The sequence below is a fragment of the Acanthochromis polyacanthus genome, chromosome 5 (genome assembly GCF_021347895.1).
Source record: "Acanthochromis polyacanthus isolate Apoly-LR-REF ecotype Palm Island chromosome 5, KAUST_Apoly_ChrSc, whole genome shotgun sequence".
NCBI classification, from domain to species: domain Eukaryota; kingdom Metazoa; phylum Chordata; class Actinopteri; family Pomacentridae; genus Acanthochromis; species Acanthochromis polyacanthus.
In genome coordinates, this window is record NC_067117.1 from 32,763,149 (window position 1) to 32,784,491 (window position 21,343).

The window sequence follows — 21,343 nt, forward strand, 5'->3', positions numbered from 1 at the left end:
TTTAACAAATACAAGTTTATTATCAAAAGTGAGCAACAATCCGACATGAAGACAACATTTTAACCTCTTCAGCACTTTTTATTTCATCTACATGTGAGCAGGAAACCCTCAGTGAGTGAACATTAAATCATGTACATCTATTTACAACGAGCCGCTCCCGAACGCCTCCAACCCAACGACGGGCAGAAACACGAAGCAGAAGAACCTCCACAGCTGCGTCTGTTTTCTCTTTTTTGAGAAATAAAACCTCAAACGTCGTTCAATCTGCTGCGACGTTCAGAGGCGGTTTTCTCCAAACGCTTCCAGAACGTCCACGGTGATGAAACCTCCTCCGGAAGCAGCACCTCTCAGAACTGCTGCAGGATCAGCTTCTTCTTGCCGTCGTGGCTGAACTTGTTGGAGCGGAAAAGTTCGCTGTCGTAAAACGCAGACAGGTTGTGGATGTTGATCTGCCTCGCCTGCAGGAGGAAGAGGAGGAGAACATTTAACATTTTCCTCATTTCACACCAGATGAAACCCTCAAACTGAACTTCAGAGCAGTGATTCAGCCTGCAGGAGAATTTAAACCACAAGAAGGACATCGACAAAACCACAGAGTTTAAAAAACTCAGAATTTAAAGAAAAAGGTTAAAATAGGGAATTTGTGGGTTTTATTGGATGTTCACTAATATGAGGCTAATATTTTAGAACAAACTTCTGGACCTCCACAAACCAGCAACATGGTGGAAAAAGATGTAAAAAGGATAAAAACGAAAATTGTTAAAATTACAATTTTCACAGCAAGAAATTGATGAGAACAAAATAATAATAAATGAAAACAAAATAAAATTGCTCGTTATTAAAGCAAGACACTTAAAGAAATATAAATAAAAAAATTGACAAAATTATTTTTTGAGAACAATACTCTGTAAAAAAAAAGAAAAAAATGTAAACATATTAAAATCATAAAATTGCCATTTTTCAGAGCAAGAAACCGAGAAAAAATAATTTTAAAAAATGAAAACAAAATGAAATTGCATGTTGTTAAAGCAAGAAACAGAACTGGGAAAAAAAAATTTAAAATATTAAAACATCCTAAAACTGTCAAAAAGATCATTTTCGGAGAAGAAAGTGAGAACAGAAAAAAAAAGTTTAAAAAAACCCCCACAAAAACAAATTAAAATTGCAATCTGCTTAAAGCAAGAAACTGTACGAAAAGGACAGAAACAATAAAAATAAAATTGAAATATAGAATTGCCAAAATTACCATTATGAGAGCAAGAAATTCTGAGAACAGAATTTTTTTTTAAAAATCTGAAAACAAGATAAAATTAATAATTTTAAAGGAAAGAAACTGTAAGAACAGAAAAAAATTGAATAAAAAGAATTTTTAAAAATATCTTAAAATATAAAATTCCCAAATTCACATTTTTAAGAGAAGAAATTGAGAAAAACAAAAAATACTTTTTTTTTAAATCTAAAATTTGCAGACGGCCCACAGTCAGTTAGCTCGTAGCATTTAGCCTCAGCCACATGCTGTTCCACTGTCTGTGCTGCTGGTCGGTCCGTACCTTGTCATTCAGATCCTTCTCGGGGATCTCGATGGTGTCGTTCTGGACTCCGTAGCGGTTCCTCTGGTAGGCCACCTGCTCGGCCACCAGCTGTTTGAGGATGAACAGCAGCAGCTCGTTGTTGTCTCGGCGGAAGGCCAGGTAGCGGGCGAACGTCTGGACGGAAACACACACAGACAGGAAGTTAAAGAACCACACAGAAAGCAGAGCTGGGTTTCATCCATCAGTGGAAACCAAACACGTTCATTTTGGCTGATTTGTTTGTTTTCAGGCTTTTTGCAGAATCATGTCACGTTTTAACCAACCAGCTATAAAACGCAGATTTTAGTGACCTTCTTTCAAACTTCTGATCACATTTATTTGTTTTTCTCACATTTTTACCTCCCTGTGGGTTCATTTAATCAAGGCCAGAAAAAGAGAATAAAAGTTGTTTTGTTTGCAGAATGCCATAAATCTTTAAAACAAAAAAAAGCAAAAAACAAGTTTAATTTCTTGTTTGTTCTTTCTTTAAACCTGAATCAGCATATCTAACAAGTGTCCACAGATTACTGACACTGGGCTGTACATGTACATTTTTCTGTAAACACTGCATGCAGTTCAGCTGGACAGTCAGTGAATTTTTCTAACTTGACTGTTGGTCACTGATGGCTTCATGGCTGCATCAAAAAAGTGCAGAATTTTTTATCTTTAACAGAATTTGGTTGGAGCAAAGGCCAGTTTGTTGGGGAATTTTTAAATGAGATATGTAGAATAAAGTGATTATTGTGAGGAAAAATTGGATTTCAAAGTTAAATTTATGAACTTTCCCAACATAACGGCTCATATGAGGAGTTCAAGGACCGTCGGAAAATTCAAAAACAGACAATTCTTTGATTTTACAGTTTCTGTGAACACATCCTGCCTGTAAAACAGCAGCTGGTGTGGGGCTTTAGAGATTTAATTCAGAAACAATACTAAGCCTGCACATCTTCACAGTCCTTTCAGATTTACATTTTTGGTGAAGTGGCATCATTACATTGAGCTGAAATAGTTGCTAGCAGGTCCTGCTGTTCAGCGTTTCCACAGATCTAAAGGCAGGAGTCAGAAGATGTGATGTTTGCTCCTTTTCTTTGGTTTCTCAGCAGATTTATTGACGTTTATTAACCCTTTAAGCTTCAGTCAATTCCAGCCGTTTTCAGTACAAAAAATCGCTAATATTCTATTTTTAAATAAAAAAATTACGAAAAATACGGGGAATATTGGACGCGCATCGGGAGGTGCATTTCCTTGAAAACGACCGATTTGGGGATTTTATACCGACTTCAGGACATGTTTTGGACAAAATAGTTTACTGGCTTGTGTCGTCTGGATGTAAAAGGTTGGATTATGGCTGTTTTTTGTGGAATCTTTTTTTTGTGTGTAATAATAAACCCGGAAATGTGAGTCGCGCTGTGTGCGTTGAAGCCGTGTATAGAGAACGGATGGATGAATATTTGTTTTTGTCGGACAAATGTGTTTTTCTCACCCGCTGTGGTAATCGCATCTGAAAGTGGTTTATACCGGCGGATTCATGAGAATCTAAGCTTTCCATCGGTGTATAGTGTTTGTATAATCGCGTTTGCACCCGTCAGACATTCTTGAAATTCCTATGCAAATTAGTAGGTGTACCGCCGGCGGTACACTGAAGCTTAAAGGGTTAACAAGGAACCTGAAAAACACAGAAGACCTCCAGAGCCGGATGTAAAAGCGTCTCCATGGAGACCACAGACCTTCCTCATGCTCCTCATGACGCTGAACTTCTGCGTGTCGATGAAGCTCTCCAGCATCACTCTGATGGCCATGTTGACGTCGTCCTCCAGGACGTAGTCCCTCAGGTGGATCTTGGCGTGAGCCTCGGCCATCCGGATCATGGACTCGATGTGACGCACCGTGATGGGGATGCTGCCGGTGGCCTGGAAACACACCAACCCACACCATGAATCTCAGCCTCACACGCTGCTACGCTGACTTTTCCTCCTGCTGACGTGTTTGTGGAACTGTTTGGCTTTGAAACTTTTCTCACCATCGACTCTTTGCGCAGGTCGCTGTAGATTCGAGCCACTTTGTCCTGATCCATCTGGTTCAGTTTGGGATGGACCTGCACAAACAAAAACAGAAAACGTCATTTTACAGCAACCAAACGAGAAGTTTTAAAAGAACGACGGATGTTTTCTCCTCACAAGCTTCTAGTTTCCAGCTCCATTCAGCCCATTCTACCATTTATGGCACAGAATTATAAGAAAAAACTAAAACTCGTATCATTCATTTAAAAAAACCCGTAAATGCATCGGTTCCTACATCTAGAGTTAAATAAGAGAGAAAAATCTGTATCAGAACGTCGTTTATGATGTTTAGCTCCGAGTTAGAAAACATTTTGGTGACGTCTATTTTTAAATCTATAATTTATTTACTTTATTCATCTTATTATTTTATCCTTCATTTAGTTTTTATTTTAGCATGGTCTCTACGTGTTTATCTGGACAGTTTCACTGATTTTTGCTTCAGAAATTCATGATTTTAAAATGTTTTATTTGAACTGATGCAATATTATTCTGTTTTTATAGGCTTGCTTTTATGTGATTTTATTGTCTAATTTATTTATTTTTACATATTTAATTGGTTAATTTATTCTCCTTTTCCCTTTACTTCGTTACTTATTTTATTTATTAGTTTTTTTAGCTAATTTATTCTTTTTTTTATTTCTGGTGCAGCTACAGATCAAATCTAATTGAAATCACTCTTTAAAACCCATTTTTACAGACCTACGTCTATTTCTGTTTTTATTTCTGTTTTTATTCCAGCCATTTCAGCGTGATAAAACAATGAGGAAAAACGGGTCGACGGCAGTTTAGTTTTGTTTAGTTTTTAAAATCTTGGAAAGTATTAACCATCAAGCTAAAATTTCAGATATTTTTAGAAATATTTGAATTTTATGTCAGAAAATTTTCAGGCAAATTGGAGAAAGTCAAGTTGGAATAGATGTAAAGAATTATGAATTGATCTGCAAATATTTCGCTTTAATACCAAAAAAAAGGCTAAAATGACATCTGGAAGTCAGACAGCACTTAAAGAAAAAACACCTTCATAAAGCACAAAGTCCTGTTTTTGTTTTTGATCACTTAAAGCAGAAATCATCTCTGATTTTGTACATTTTTACAGCCTCATGTCATCGTATAAAGCGTGTTTTCTCACCCGCTCCTTGGCGTAGATGATGTACTTCCTGAGCAGCTCCTGAGGAATCGGTGGGACGTCGGACGAGTTGGGCAGAACCACCTCCTCCAGCGCCACGCCCGCCTCCTTGCTGCCGGGATGATGCTTGATGTGGGAACCGACCACGAAGCGAGCCAGCATCTCATCCTGGAAAACAACCAGTCAGACTTCTGATTTTAACATCTTACAGCAGTGAAACAGCACGTTAACTTAAAATAACGGCAGGAAGCTTATTTAACTGAGATCATGTTAAAACTTCCCGTTTTCTTCCTGCAGCCTAGCAGCAGTTTAAACGACATTAGAAGCTCTGAGGTTCATCTGAAAGGACTTCAAACATATAATCACTTTAGAAAACTGGTTTATCTCTTTAAAACGTAAAGCTCTGAATCAAAAAGAACCAAAGTCCTTGAATGTTTGAGCTCCAGACAAAAACTGAACCTGCTGCATCCTGTTTACTTTATTTTACCGTCTTTACATTCAGATCAGTCAGAGTGTTTGTGTCTAATGAGTCGATGTTTCATGACTTTACAGCATCTTTGGTTTCACTGCTGCGACTTAAACGTCTTTTAGAAATAAATCTGACTTCACTGTAGCTTGAAAACGGAGCCAGGAGGAGGTGCAGTGTTTCCACTTCTTTTGTCCAATAATGTCAAAAAACACCACTAAACTGTCACTAACAGTTGATTTCAAGTCCTTTTCTTCCTAATATTACAGCTGCATCGTTTTTTTTACTGCAAAAGTCGAGTATCTTGGAGGCAATCAGAGCAAAAAGGAAACATAAAAGGCGCCAATACCGCTAATCTAATAAAATGTCACAAAAAGTAGCAAAAATGACCTAAAAACAAGAAAAAAAAATGGCCCAAAAAGATGGAAAAAGTACCTGAGGTATAAAAGGATCAGAAAATGACCGTTAAATCGTCATTAATTGAAATAATTGTGTAAAAATGACTCATCAGTGAACGTTCCATGCTTCTGACGGGAGAAATCATCACAGCAGGAAAAGCTGCAGAATCTGCTGTGTGATGGTGTTTTTGTGCGTTTACCTGGACGGGGTCGACCGTGTCTCTGACGACACACAACACGTCAAAACGCGACACGATGGGTTCAGTCAGATCCACGTTCTCAGCGAAGGTCAGCGAGGGATCGTAGCGACCGCCTGAAGGAAACAAAGCAGCAAAATGAGGCACCATCTCGTTTTTTATTGTTTTAAGAACATCTGCAGGCATTTTTAGTTAAAATAGGACCTTTAGAAACTGAACTAAAGGCGCTAAAATAACAGCCAAACTGTCCAAAAATAACTTCACTCCTCTTATAGAAGGAAAATCAGAACAAACTGCTGCATGATCAGTCTGCTGCTACTGCAGCGTCCAGACTTCTCTTTGACAATCAGGTTGTAAATTAACTCCAACAATTCTGATTAAAAGTCACTTCCTGTTGGTTTTCATGCAGCTTTATGTACCTTCTGTAGCAGTAAAAACTGGAGCAACCATCACCAAACTATTTTACCAGAAGAAAAAAACTCCCTGAACCTGAAACTGCCAAATCCTGCATTTTTAAAAAAAAAAAAAAAACTGAAGCAGTTTTTCTTGTGTGTAATCTTTTAACTCGCCCCGTTTTACTCTGTTCCTTTGTATTTATGACGTTTTCATTTGTAGTATTTCTGGTCAGTTAAATATATTTATTAAACATCTGTCTGGACAGTTTTAGAGGTTTTTCCTGCATGAATTTAGGATTTTAACATTCACTATTTGAACAGTATTTTGATGTTTTATTTCTTGTGCAGTTCCAGACACACAGCAGCATTAGAGCGGATCATTTACATTTATAACTGGACTTCTAATCAGAGTTTAAATCTAATCTGTTTTCCAGTCACTTCTTAAAACCCATTTTGACAGACTTGTTTTACTGACATCTATTCTTATCAACTAATTTAATTAGTTTTTTTAATATAATTTATTTAATTTGCTCATTTTATTGTCTTTTACCCCCATTTATTTTATTTATTTATTTACTATTTTATTTTTTTCCTCTTGTCTTATAATGTGTATCTGGTCAATTATTCATTTTTAGTGATTTTATTTATTTATTTTGCCTCATTAATTTATGATTTTAATATTTGTTTTTTAAGCGGATTTAATATTATTTTTCTTTTTTCTAATTTCTTGCGCAGATTTTTTTAGTTTGGTATTTTATGTGATTTTATCATCTAATTTATATATTATTATATTATATTATTTACTTAATTTGTTAATTTTTTTCTTCTTTACAGTACATAACTGTTTGTATTTAGATTTTAAATCTATATTTTCTTCTTTTAAATCACGTCTTAAAACTCATTTAGAGCCTTGGTTTTATCTGGCGTCTATTTTAAACATTTTTTTAAATATAATTTATTTCATTCATATTATTATGTTATCATTTACGTACTATTTTTCCTTTCATTTCAGCCTCATCTTTACATGTTTATCTGGACAGTTAAACAGATTTTTGCTTCATAAATTTCTGATTTTAACGTTTGTTTTTGCAGCTGGTGGTTTTTGGAGTCTGGTGTTGTTCTTTTTTGAAATAAATCCGGTGTTTTTCTGTCGTTTGCAGCCCTAACTTGTGCTCTGAAGCGTACCGATGGGGTTGGAGGCTGCGATGACGGTGCAGCGGGCCTGCAGCGAGGTGACGATGCCGGCTTTGGAGATGGAGATGCTCTGCTGCTCCATGGCCTCGTGGATGCTCGTCCTGTCGGCGTCGTTCATCTGAGGGACAAAAACGCGCCGTCAGACTCTTCCTTCCAATTAAAGCTCTGAAGCTACAGCGCCGTTAACGTCCGGCCTCACCTTGTCGAACTCGTCGATCAGACAGACGCCGCGGTCGGCCAGGACCAGAGCTCCGGCCTCCAGCGTCCACTCTCTGCTCACCGGGTGTCTCTGGACGTAGGCGGTCAGACCGACGGCCGAGGCTCCCTGACCGGTGGTGAAGACGGCGCGACTCGCCACCTTCTCCACGTACCTGCACAGGAAGCACCGTTATCTGCATTTCTACACATCATGGACGATTCCTGAGACCTCTTAGATCAAACAGACGGATTAAACCGAGTCCAAAAAGAGTCAAAAACCCTCCAAAGGTGAAAACTTCCAGTTATTTTGGAGGATTAGTCATAAAGAAAAGTCAAATGGCCAGTGTGCAAAATAAAAATTAAATTAAAATAATTAAATTAAAATAATTTAAACAATTAAAACACATCAAAAAATAAAATAAAGAAATTCACTAAATTAAATGAAAAAACAAATTAAATGAAACAAGAATAATAATGTAATTAATTACTTTGTATTATTTCTAATAAAAAAATAAAAATAAGCTGAAACTAATTTTACTAAAATGACAAAAAAATTCTAGTTTCTTAAAAAAATTAAAAAACTAAAATTGGGTCTAAAAATGGTTTAAATGAGGAAAAACATCTGCCACATAATTCATTTTCAGCGTCAACATTTCAGGTCAGGACTCAGGGCTTTAAATTCTCAGCAGGTCGTTAATTTGTTTTAAAAAAAACAGTTCTTCATAAAACTGATATTTCAAATATGCTGAAGGCACAATCTATTTAAGAAAAACCTCAAGTTTTTAACGGCTTAATGGTCCCAATGTTTCATATTTATCAGAAATTCATTTCAGCAGTTGCTTCTTTTTTAGCCTTAACATTATTTTCCCACAGTTCTGGTACATAGAATATAAATAATAAATAAATACTAAAGTAAACACCAAACCTTCAGTCTACATTAAAACATCTAAACCATCGAAGAAGAATTATTATTAACTTTATCATTTTAAATAGTTTTTGGAAGCAATTTAAATGAGTTGGAATGTAATTTAAGAAACTAAAATGTAAAGTTATTGTAATTAAATTTGTTTTAGCTTATTTTCTAAATTACAAATAACGCAATTTATTTTATTTTAATAGTTTTTGTTTTAATTTTTTTTCTCAATTTAATTTCACTTCATTTTTATTTACTTAAATATTTTTATTTTACCAAACATTTATCTTAAACTGTCAGACAGTCAAATTAATAACGAGAGACGTGCAGCTCTGTCGGGAAAATGACCAAATATAAGCTTAAAAGATATATATAAAACTAACTGTTTACACCACCCAGATTCTGTAAAAAAATAAAAAAAATTCTCCACCTATCGATGCAGCTGATGAGCCGTGAATGATTCAGCTGAGACCAAGAGTCACTTTATGAAAATTCAGAGTTTTCAGCTGAACTGCAGGCAGAGTTCACAGAAAGCAGAGAGTATGAGTATGAAAGCTGACTAAAAATATAAACAGTTAAATATGTGCAGTGTGTGGAGCCAGGAGACTTAGAACATCTGTGAACATCTGGAAAAATGTTGTACTTGTTGTACATTTTGATGTTTGCAACCAAATAATCAAAGAAATTCTACTTTCTGCCATTTGAACCGCATCAAACTAAACATTAGACATTTCTAAATTCTTTCTCCATCTGTTTCCACAGAAATGCGGGACTTTATAATGAACCCAGAGTGACGAAAAATGTGTCAGGAAGCCGAAGCATAAAGTGCTGTGAGAGGAAACGTACTTGAGGAACTGGGACTTTGCCGTTCCCGGGTCTCCACACAGCAGCACGTTGATGTCTCCACGGACTTTATGCTTCCCACCTGGAGGAGGAAGAACGAAGGAGTTTGAACCCTCACAACGAAGAGGAAACCAAAGTTTACTCCTTCAGGAGCACAGCTCAGAGTTCCTACCGGGATTTTTGGGTTCTCCTCCAAACAGCGACAGAGCCAGAGCTCTCTTTATGTCCTCGTGGCCGTAGATGGACGGAGCCATGCTGGCAAAGATCTGAAGAAAAACAGACAGAAAATCAGCTTCTGCACGTCACAGAGTCAAACAGCTCCCTCTGCTGGAGGTTTGGAGAAATCACAGCAAATCAGAGCCACAGGTCTAACAATGTGATTCTTAGTGCACGGCCCATAAATCACACAGACCCAAAGAAAGCAGCTTAAAGGTCAACTTCCTACAGTTTTGTCCAAATATCCTGAAGAAGTTTTATGACAAATAATCAGAAGAACACAATAAAGAGGCAAATAAAATAAAAACAATAAATAAATACAAAAAACCACACTGAACCTTCAATCAACATTAAAACACCAAAATTACTGAAGAATTATCATTAATAACCAGAAAGACTAAAACATTCATTGTTTTTCACACTTTAACTATTTTTGGACCCAATTTTAATTTATAGAATATAGTTCTATTTGAAATTTAGTTTTTTTTTTAATTTCGTCTGTTTTTTTATTCCTAATTTTAGGTAATTTAATCGTTTTAAAGTATTTCAATTTAATTACAGAAGATACTTCCACACACTGGCCATTTCAATTTTATTGAAAACAAATGTTCAAAAACAGCTGGAAATGTTCATCCTATTTTTACCATTTTTTTAAAACCCAATTTTATTTTCTGGAATCTAGTTTTAGTTTTTATTTATTTATTTTGAATTTATTTTCTTTTACTTTTCTTTAATGTAGTATTTTTTGTATTTTAATACATGTTAAAAGTTTTTATTGTATTTTAACTTCATGATTTTGATTTCATTAAAACGATCATTTTACTCACCGACTCCTTGATTTTTTTTTACAACAAATTTTCAAAAATTGCACAATTTAGAGCTTTCATTCTGTTTCTAATCTAAACCAGAGCTGTGCACAATAAAATACTGTTTTTACTCAACACTCATTTAGACAAAACAAATGAATATTTTCTGACCGATTCGTTATTGTAATATTGTTCTGTGGAATTCAGGACTTTTGGACTCACAAAATGAGATTCAGTCAGAATATTTGTGTATTTTTTGCACTTGTAATTTAAATTTCTCTCCTATTTAATGACTGGAGGTGAAATAATGCCTCTAAAGTTTCTTTTTTTTGTTTTCGGCTCCTCACCCGTTCTCCGATGCGTTCGTCCTTCGACAGCGCCACGATGGCCTTCACGTCTTCGTCCGTCAGCTCGGCCACGGCGACGCCTTCGTCCCGTCGTGTGATGTGATTGGCCAGGATGACGGTGGCGAAGACGGGGAAGCCGTTGGCCATGTTCAGGGAGCCGTCGTAGTTGTTGTGGTAGATTCCAGTCAGATCCTGGGAGGAAGGACAGAATAACAGCCGGGGTTAGGAGAGAAAAACTAAACATCTGGGAAGAAAAAAACTTATTAATTACAGGCAGAAAAACTGACAATACTTGGACACATTCACATTTAAACCTTCTGGAAACAGCTCTTTTTTACCGTTTACTAACAATTTTTACAATGTTTTATTCCAGATTCGCCGATGCTTTCCGTCTTTTTTTTTAATTTTCCAAATTGCTTCATTCATTTCCTTTAACAAAATGTGAATATTTACATTTATCTTCCAGGAAATGTGGCTACATTTTCATTTAAAAGGATCTTAAACTGTAAGAATCTCTCATTTACAGCGTCGACTGTTAGAGAATTACAAACAGATTCAACTTTATAATCAGTGAACAGAGCAGGAAGACGACAAGATGCAGTTCAGAAAGAGTGAAGTGCAACATTTACAGCATGAATGGTCTGAGGCTACATTCACACTGCAGGATAAAGTGACCCAAATCCAATTTTTTTGCCCCTATGTGACCTGTATCTGATCTTTTCATGACAGTCTAAACGACACAGATCCCATTTTTTCAAATGTGACCCAGGCCATTTGGATATGTGGTCCTAATTCCGATACGTGTCGGATCTTTCGCCATGCGACTTCAGTCTGAACGGCCAGGTCACATTTATCCGACCTATACATCATTGGTACATGACAAATGTCACTATTCTGCTTTCAGGCAAAACACGTCTTTGGGCTGTGTGTCTTGCTGTGAGTGTTAAAAAGAGGCGCTCACATATGTATGTAAAGGTCGCCCTTGTTATTTGAAAATTCTAAATGAAGTCCACATCTGTGAAGCCTCTCACATCACGATCCACCGCTCCTGGCTGCGACTCCGCACCCACACAGTTCTCTGGACAGACGTTGCTGCCACTGCCGCACAAAACGCCAGGGCCAAAATCCTGGCTCTCTTCCTTCTTGACCTTCTCCTTAAAACGATTAAGTTAGAAATATGCTGGCTCCCATTGGACAACAACTTTAAAATGGCCAGACATGCTCTACTGTTAGCGTCCATGTTTACTTCCGTAAACACTGAACACGCTATCTGCGGGTCGTTGTTGTGTTCTCTTCTGCACATGCGGGACACTTTTGGGTTGTTTGAGGTTCACACAGGAGATCACATACAAGTAGGGCTGGTCCAAATAGTGGCTTCTGGCTTCCGAATATTCGGGCCCTTTTAAAGACGAATATCTGAATATTCGTTCCACCCCGTAACGTCCGACTGGGGGGCGGGGCTTGTGGCGGAGACGGCCCGAATATTTGGATCCATTCGTCTGGTCTCCCGGGTCCAAATTTTGCCTTCATTTTGTCTTCAGTTAAACTGAGGGATTCCCAAACAGCGGAGGTCTTCAGCATCTTGTTTTGTGTTTATGCAATGAAGTGAAGCGTGACGTCAGAGTCGGCAGGAACCCGGCCATTCAGGTGGTGATAAACACGAATGGACGAGCCGAAGTGGGCCGAAGGCGAAGGGATATCTTCCCAAATATTTTCGTCTGGGGGAGGAGGGGGTGATCACACAGACATATGTGTATATGTTTATGTGATCACAGGACGGGATGAGCCGATGTGGGCCGAAGGCGAAGTAAAAAAAAAAAACTAATATCCGGATATCGCCTTAGCGAACGGCTATTCGGGTCCAGCCCTACATACAAGTCGCATTTAATTGGAAATGTGAACGAACTCGGAAGAGAAAAAAAATCGTATTTCACAAAAAAAATCGCAATTGAGCATTAAGCCCTGCAGTGTGAACAGTCTTATATTTACATTTCATAGCTCCAGTTTCATTAAATCATTTTGATCAGCTTGTTTTTATGTGATGTCACTGATCTAATCTGTTCTTTTTAAAATCATATTTATATTTTATTTGCTCCTTTTTCTCTTTTCGCCTTTATTTATTTATTTCCCATTAATACTACCTTTTTTTGTTGTAATCTGTTTTCTCTCATTCATTTTTCTCACCACGTGGATGAGGCATTTTTGGTTCTTTTATTATGCTGATTTATTTTGAAAACCTTGCACCATGTTTAATTCTGGTTTTCTTCTGTTCAGACCGACTTTCTCTAGTTTAATGCTCTTTTCTCTTCTTTTCTGTCTGTAAAGCCCTTTGGACACAGAAATGTTATTTTGGTGTTTCTAGATGTCTTCTCTGTTATTTCTTCAGCTTTTCATTCTTTTTGCAGAAGCTCTGGGCCTCGTGGTGACGTTGCTCTGAGCGCCTTTATAAATGCACACATTTTAAAACCTAAAACTGGAAGTGAAGCATGTCTAGCTGGTTTTTAAAGGGACTCACGATCTCGTCTCCGGGCTTGCAGCTGTCCACCAGGTCGGCCAGCAGGATGGCGTCTTTGGATCTGGGCAGGCGACCGGCAGCCACTTTCCCTGGACTCTCCTGGATGGTGATTCTCTGGTAGTTCTGATAAACCGTCTGCAGGAGCAGGAAAGAAAAACGGTTAAACTCACTCTAATACAGAAAGTAAACATCCATACAGTGCAGTGACTTCAGGAACGTTTTTACTCTTTGTGTCGTAGGTTCAACACTAAAGGGCGAAAATCAAACGTTTGAACTTAAATCTGCACCAAGAAAGAACCAGATCAGTGGCAGCAACGACAAAAGACTGAAAGGACATGAAGCGTTTACCTCCTCCATGCTGAAGGAGGAGGAGGAGGAGCAGAAGGAGAAGATGGAAAAGAAAGAGATGGAAAAGGAGGAGAAGGACAACAAAGAAAAAGGACAAAGAGAAAGGAGGAAATGAAGGACAAGGAAAAGAAGATTTTATCTTCTCCATGTTGTTGAAGGAGCAGAAGAACAGAAGAAGGAAATGAAAGAAGTTCTTACCTCCTCCATGTTGTTGAAGGAGGAGGAACAGGAGGAGAAGAAGGAGATGGAAAAGGAGAAGAAGAAAAAGAATAAGAAGAGTAACAAAGGACAATGATGAAGAGAAAGGAGGAAATGAAGGACAAGGAAAAGAAGATTTTACCCTCTCCATATTGTTGGAGGAGGGAAAGGAGGAAAAGGAGGAGAAAAAGAAGGAGAAGCAGCATTTACCTCCTCCATGTTGATCTCGAAGGGCCCCTGGGACTGACACTCTGGACAGGAGCCCGGCTTCACCTCCTGGTTCTGGGACTGGAAGAACGGACCGAGGACGAAGCTGCACTTGTTACAGTTGTACTTGACCATCCCCAGCTGAGGAAGAACTCCAGTACAGCTGCTCACCACGCCACTGGTCCGGATCAGCTGGTTCAGGTGGAGCTGTCTGCAGAGCACCAAGCAGGAAGGAGGAGGAGGAGGAGGAGGAGGAGGAGGAGGAGGAGGAGGAGGAGGAGGAGGAGGAGGAGGAGGAGAAAAAGAAGAGGGAGGAGGAGAAGGATTAGTAGAAGAAGAAGAAACAGGAGGAGGAGGAGGAGGTAGAGGAGGAGGAGAAGAAAAAGAAGAGGGAGGAGGAGAAGCAGAAGAAGAGGACGACGAAGGACGACAAAGAAGAACAAGTTGAAGAACGATGATGAAGAAGAAGCAGTAGAATTTAAAAAAAAGAATACAAATTTTTAAAAGAAAGAAAATTGCATAATTTTAGGAGGAAAAGTAAAACAACTAAAACAGTCAGACTGCCAGTCTTCAGGTTACCTCAGCGATCTGATCTCCTCCACCAGCGGCAGGCTGCAGATGCGGACGTGGATCTCGTGGGCGATGCGGTCGTATTTGGGGTACATGGCCAGGACAACTTCTTTAGCCGCTTCATCAAAAACCTGAAGAAGAAACAGAAACACTGGGTAGAGCTCATTCAGGTTTGTTTCACGGCTTCTTTGTTCTCACTCTTTAACAATAAACCTCTAAAAAAGGTAGAGCTGGTCAAATAAAAAGAATTAGAACTGTTAAAAACAAAAAAATGAAGAAATAACATGAAGTTAACACTCTCATTCCACTGGATTTAAGATAAATTCACTCAACAAGCGACATTTCAGCAGATAGAGGGACTCATTTTAAGACGATGCATCTTAAATGTCTTGTTAAGTCAAACAATCTTGAAATTATCTTGTCTTGAGTTGAATTTTACAAAAAAACTCAAAATAAGTTTAATACATCTCTAATTAGGAGGATACATGAAAGCATAAATCTATTTTTGAATGAAAAATTGACATTTTTAAAGCATGTCTGGCTTATTTAAGGACACCTAAGCTTGACAATCCTGGTAAAATGCAGCTTAAAATAAGTTTTCCCAGCTAATTTTAAAATCTCAATATTCTAAATATTCTTATTTCAAGAAATCATTTTCACTTGTTCTATAGGCAGATATTTTTTTTTACTTCTTTCAAGGCAGAAGTTCCTTGAAATAAGTTTTTTCCAGTGTACAGTCCTGCACCTCGATGGAAACAACCACAGCTTCAAAACTGAAAAAATTTGAGACCAGCTTTTACAGCTTTTTAAGTGCCCATAGGTGTCACAAATACTGTAGATATTTTACTATTTACACTTTTTATCTGCTCTGTGTGAACACTGCCTGCAGCTCAGCTGAATCGTTTCTGAATTTCTGGTCACAGCCAAATTAAAAATGTCTTCACATTTGCATGAAGGAACACAGAACCGTTAGTTTTTTACAGAATCTGGTTGGTGTGAGTTGTTTGTTTTTGATTCATTTTTAAGCACAGTTAAATTCTCTGAATTTGTGGCATCACTGTTGTTTGGAGCTTTGTTAAACACAGCTTCAAAGTTACAGCAAACAACGCTAAATTTTAGTTTCAGTTTTCTAGTTTGAGTAAACTGTTTTTTTTTTGCAATTTTTTAAGCGAGAATTAAGGAGATTTGAATTAAATGTCAATTATTTGTTTAGATTTGAAGAACATTTTCAGTTAGACAGCAGGTGACAAACATACAGCTCAAAAACTGTTCAAAAAAGTATCAGTTTGACTAATTTTTCTGTTTTCACAGCTTCTGACTCAGACAAATTATGTAACTTTGGCATTTTATTCTTTAATAAACAGAACACGTCTCTCCAAGCTGCCGGCAGGTTTTGGGGTTCAGAGGGTTAAAATCCACATTAGTTATATAATTTCTGACAAATCGACACATAATCTTAAAATTTCAGACCTTCGTTGGTAAAAATAAGAGTAAAATCAAGCAGGACGGACTCAGAAACTAAAGCAGACTCACCTTCAGCATCTCAGTGGGAGCTTCTGGGAGGAAATAAGCCAGAACGTGTTCTCTGGCTGCCAGGTCTTCATAGTTCACCACCAGACTCTCCTTGTTCTCTGGAAACACGTTGAATCAGCTAAACACCAGCAGAAAGCTCATCTATGTGCTGAAACGGGTCAGAAAAGCAGCTCTACCTTTGCACATGTCGCTGATCTTCTCCTTGAACACGTTGTGTCCGTTTTCGTCCACGTGGGTCCGCAGGAAGTTCTTGAAGCGGTTGTAGATCTCGAGGCGAGGAGCCGCCATGGACACCCACTCCCTGACGGTGTGGCCCTGCAGACGGATCAACGTTAGAGGAGCGCTCCAACACGGAGCTCCAGAGCAGCAGAACCACCTTAGCTTCATCACAAACCTTCATGTCCTCCAGGTTCTCGATGCTCTCGATCATTTCCTCCTCGTCTCCATCGGCGACGCCCTCCGCCGCTCGCTCAGCCAATCGCCTTCGCCGAGCAGCCGGACGCCCGTCGTCTTCGTCTTCGCTGTCTGGAAGGCAGCAAAACAACAAAAGATGTAATCAACCAGTCTCCTTTAGTTGTTTTATCTCCCTGAATTTAATGTTTGTTACCAATTTGACAGATTAGCAGCGGATTAATGACAATGTATCATCAAGATGCAAAAATGACACCATTTATTAGAGCTAGAAACCATAAAAACTGAAATGACTGTCAGATTTTCAACTTTGGGGCTGGAACTACTCATCTGTGACGTAACATTCAGTCACAAATCCAAGCTTAAACCGCAATATTTCATTAAAGTTATTTTTTCTAAGTATTTGTTTAAAAGTTTGTCAAAAATAAACAAAGATAGACCTTTAAGTCTGATCAGATTCTGTAAAAAATAAAAAAAATTAGAACTGTTAAAACTAAAAAGCTGCAATTGACGCAGCTGCGAATGACACTGATGTAAAAAAAAAAATTAAAATCTGGGACTATTCGGCTGAACTGCAGACTGTGTTTACATAAATAGTAAACATGTACAGACAGAAACAGGGTTCTCGCCAGTTTAAAAGATTACGCTGTGATTAGAGCCGCTACGCTGCCTTTCAAGTTGTGGTATTGTGTTTTGAGCACATTTGCTTGCGTGATATTTCCATATTTATGTGAGAAAACTTCTTTATTGGGGCAGTTGGCGCTGTGAAAGAGTCATTTTGACAGATAACGCCATGTGCGTTTGTTTTTATCGACTGGGTGCCTATCTAGGTTAATTTATGTCTCCCCACCTCGGCCGTACTTTCCTGTCGATTGACCCGTTCCCGTCTAAAATTAAGAGTCGCTTCCGATCTCGGGGTTACAATTAGCATGTCTTGGTTGTTTCCGTGATGCCATGTATGGTGAATAGTGACCTAAATCACGAGCATTTGGAGCATCTGTGTGACGCTCATTGGCTGACATCTGGGCCGGCCGCTCGCGAGATTTAATGAAGGCTATAGTGCATGCGTAAGCTGCTGTTAGGCTGCAAAAAAAAATCCTGGTGAGAACCCTGAGAAACACAAAATGATCCAAACAAGGTGCAAAGTGACTTAAAAAACACTCAGACTGTCCAAACGAGGCACAAAACATCCAAAAAGAACGGGAAAATAACAAGAACAAGACACAAAAAGTTCACAAAGAAACACATTATGACCCAAACTAGATGCAAACTGACTGAAGAGGAACTACAAATGTCTAAATAAAAAGGCACAAAAAGCAACGCAAGCTGATCAGATACAGTCAAAATGACTAAAACAAGACATAAAATGTTCACAAAGAAACACAAAATGACCCAAAACAAGGTGCTAAATGACTAAAAAGGAATTTGAAATGTCTCAGCAAAAAGGCACAAAATGTCAAAAAAATCCTTTAAATGATGGACTTCAAGAGTCAAATTTTCTTGCCAATGAAAAATCCTTTTGCACTATTTTGTGTCCTTGTTTGTTTTAAATTGAATCTTTAACCAGAAGAAAACACAGATGACCTGCAGCAGCTGAATTTAACAAAATAAAAGCATATTAGATGGAAATGAGGAGGAACAACTCTCGTTTCCGACTGCAGATAAAAACCTGACATAAACCCTGAAAGAAAAACAGAAGTATGAATTGATTTTCTTCTCACCGTAGAGCAGTCCTCTCCTCAGCCTCCCGCTGACTCCCTGCTCCCGGTCTCTCCTCCTCATCGCCTCCTCGGCTGCAGCTCGAGCTCCAGGCGACAGCTCCGACAGATCTTCATCGTCCAGGTCCAGACCTTCGGCCTCGTACTGATCCAGAGCCGGGATCGCTCGGTAATCCCTGAACAAAGGGAGGAATGTTTACACGGAGCTCTAAAACTTTCGCTCGGTGTTTGGATCCGTCCTCACCTCTCCATCCCGTCTCCGATCAGCTCCTCCCCGTCTCCGTCCTCCTCCTCCTCTCCGGGCAGCGGTCCTTCGCCCAGCAGACCCTCGGATTCGTCCTCGAAGGGCGGCAGGTCTCGACCCGGGCTGGAGGTCAGGTCTCCTCGGCGGGAGGGCCGGCTGGGGCTGGTGGCCATGTGGAACGACTCGGAGGAATCCTGACGAAAACAGAATTATCAGCATTTTAGTTTTATATCCAAACCTGCACACAACATACAGCCTGCCAGAGATTCCCTCAAAACGACTAAAACAAGCACGAAACATCTAAAAAGAAACACAAAATGACCCGAACGAGGTGCAAAATGACTAAAAAGGCACTCTGAATGTCCAAATAAGGTACAAAATGCATCGCTAAATGACCAAAAATACACTCAAAACCACTAAAACAGACAGAAAATGTCTATGAAGAAACATACAATGATCAAACAAAATGCAAACCGACTAAAAAAGTACTCTGAATGTCTAAATTAGGCACAAAATATCTAAAAAGAAAGGCAAAATGAGTAAAAAGGTGTTCTGAATGTCTAAATAAAGGCACAAAATGCCCTAAAAGAAATGCAAAAATGACACAAACAAGATGCAAACTGACTAAAAAGGCACTCAATTACCAAATAAAGGTACAAAATGTCCAAAGAGATGCAAAATGATCAACGATGCACTGAAAATGACAAACACGACAAAATGTCCAAAAATAAACTCAAAATGACCCAAACCTGATGTAAACGACAAAAAAGGGTCTCAGAATGTCCAAATAAACCACAAACTACCTAAAAACAATCACAAAATTACCAAAACAATACAAAAAATGACCTAAACAATACAAAAAATGCCCAAAAAGACACTCAAAATGACCTAAACAAGAGGCAATATCACTAAAAAAGCACTCACAATGTCCAAATAAGACACAAAATATCTCAAAACACACGCAAAATGACACAAACTACATGCAAAATGACAAAAGAGCCACTCAGCATTTCCAAATAAGGTGCAAAATATCCACAAAGAATGGCACAATGACCAAAGATGTACTCAAAATGACTAAAACGAAACACAAAATGTCCAAATAAGACACAAAATAGACACGCAAAATAACCCAAACACGGTGCAAAATGACTAAAAGGTCTGTTTGTCAGATTGTTTCAGCCTCAAAGTTTGGTTCTAGTTCTTCAGTTTACCTCAATTAATCTCAAAACCTGTAAAACTAACTGTGCAGCAAATCAGAATCAAACATAAAAACATATTTATGTATTTATGAGAGAATTGTGTTGTTGATTTTATAGAAATACACAGAAAATATTCACATTTAAGAAGCTGGAATCAGAGAATTTAATCATTTAAACACCCAAAATCAGTTAATCAAATATAAAAAATAGGAAAATGATGGCCGTTTATTTAATTTTATATAGAAAATACAGGATTTGGACATAAAATTAAGAGAAAATATTTGGAAATTAATCACATTTTTGAAGCCAATTTCTGCAGCTCTATTTTAAAGACAAAATGTGGTGAAAATTTCAGTTTTTTCCTTAAATAAAAAGGTTAAATTCTCTGAATTCAGACACTTAAAAATGAATATTTGCCGTTTTTTCCTCTTTTATCACAATAAACTGAATATCTTTGTTATGCTGACACAAAAACAGATTTTTCATCTTAAATAATCATCAGACTATGAACATAATCTGCAGCTCTGATGTAAAATGTGAACCTTCAAAGTAACTCCAGCCATAGAGACAAAAGCAGAGCAGCAAAAACTACAAGATTTATCCATAAAATTCACTTTAAAGCACATTTAAAGTCATGATGAAGCTGCAGGATAATAGATTTAAAGATAAAATGAATAGAAATGACAGGAAACTGCACTAAACACAGCAGCTGCTCAGTTTTATCTGTTTATTCTGTTGTTTGGTTGTTTATTTTTCTGTTTTAAAGCTGCTTAAACACACATCTAAACTGACATTTTCACTTTATCAGAGACAATAAGAAGCTGATCGACCACATGGCAGCTAGCTTCACAGCAGGCTGACAAACACAGCAAATAAATGAGAAATTCATCCTTATAACGATAGAAAAACAGATTTTAAGGAATAAAAAATAAGGTGTAGTCATAATTCTAACGTTAAATGCCAAATAAATCCGCTAAGTCTAGTTGAGCCTCCGAGTCTTTGTTGTCATTTTGATGGAAGTTAAAATTCATTTTACGTCTAAAAACTGCAGCTACAGAATAAAAATCTGCTTTAATAAACTTTACTGTCATTAATCAGATCATTTTAATTCGGTTTTGTTCGGTTTTTCTCGATCTAACTCACCGCCATCGCTGCTGTTGTGTCTCTCTCTGCTGCTGCTGATTAAACTCCTTCTTCTTCTTCCTGTCCGGACTGAGTCGCTTTTCGCGCGAAACGACCACGTGACTGCCAAAGCCCGCGAAAAATCATGAATATTCAAACAGGCGGCTGAGGTCCAGCTCTCTGATTGGAGGGTTTGTTAGCTTGTGGCGGGGTCTCTCGGCGGGGGGCGTTCGGTTCGTTTAACAGACTCGTTCTGCCGGTTTGGAGGTGTAACTGGATGATTTGAGGCGGATCAAGCCGCGAAGTAAAACGAGCGAACCCTCAGTCTGAGCTCTGATTGGAGGCGGAGTCTGTGATGTAAGAGGCTTTTCCCGGGAAAATTTGGTGCCGCGTCACTGCCTCCTTCACTGACCCGCTGAACTGGAAGGAAACATGAGCAAGATGCACTCCTTCTTATTATTTAATAACAACAATAATATGATGAAAAATCAGAATTAAAATTAAAAGAAAGTGGAAACCTGCTGATTGAATCTGAAAAAAATAAAACA

General features: G+C 38.2%; 1 protein-coding gene across 1 annotated transcript; it reads right to left on the bottom strand.

Moving 5' to 3' along the window:
* mcm2 (minichromosome maintenance complex component 2) lies at positions 1–20,941 on the bottom strand. Its single transcript, XM_022204997.2, has 20 exons — positions 20,817–20,941; positions 18,475–18,668; positions 18,234–18,406; positions 16,496–16,626; positions 16,278–16,416; positions 16,102–16,199; positions 14,578–14,699; positions 14,002–14,209; positions 13,246–13,380; positions 10,731–10,922; positions 9,534–9,627; positions 9,365–9,443; positions 7,607–7,778; positions 7,399–7,525; positions 5,822–5,934; positions 4,761–4,925; positions 3,592–3,666; positions 3,299–3,481; positions 1,551–1,706; positions 1–458 (listed from the first exon to the last, which is right to left on the bottom strand). The coding sequence occupies exons 1-20, from the start codon at positions 20,820–20,822 to the stop codon at positions 348–350; spliced, it is 2,673 nt and encodes an 890-aa protein (XP_022060689.1). The 5' UTR covers positions 20,823–20,941; the 3' UTR covers positions 1–347.
* Between the last annotated feature and the right edge of the window lie 402 nt (positions 20,942–21,343).

Excerpts from the sequence above, each read along its gene's own strand:
- mcm2 (XM_022204997.2), bottom strand. Across the intron at positions 18,407-18,474 it reads ATCGGAGACGGGATGGAGAG|GGATTACCGAGCGATCCCGG; the intron begins GTGAGGACGGAT and ends CCCTTTGTTCAG. Across the intron at positions 3,482-3,591 it reads ACCTGCGCAAAGAGTCGATG|GCCACCGGCAGCATCCCCAT; the intron begins GTGAGAAAAGTT and ends GTGTGTTTCCAG.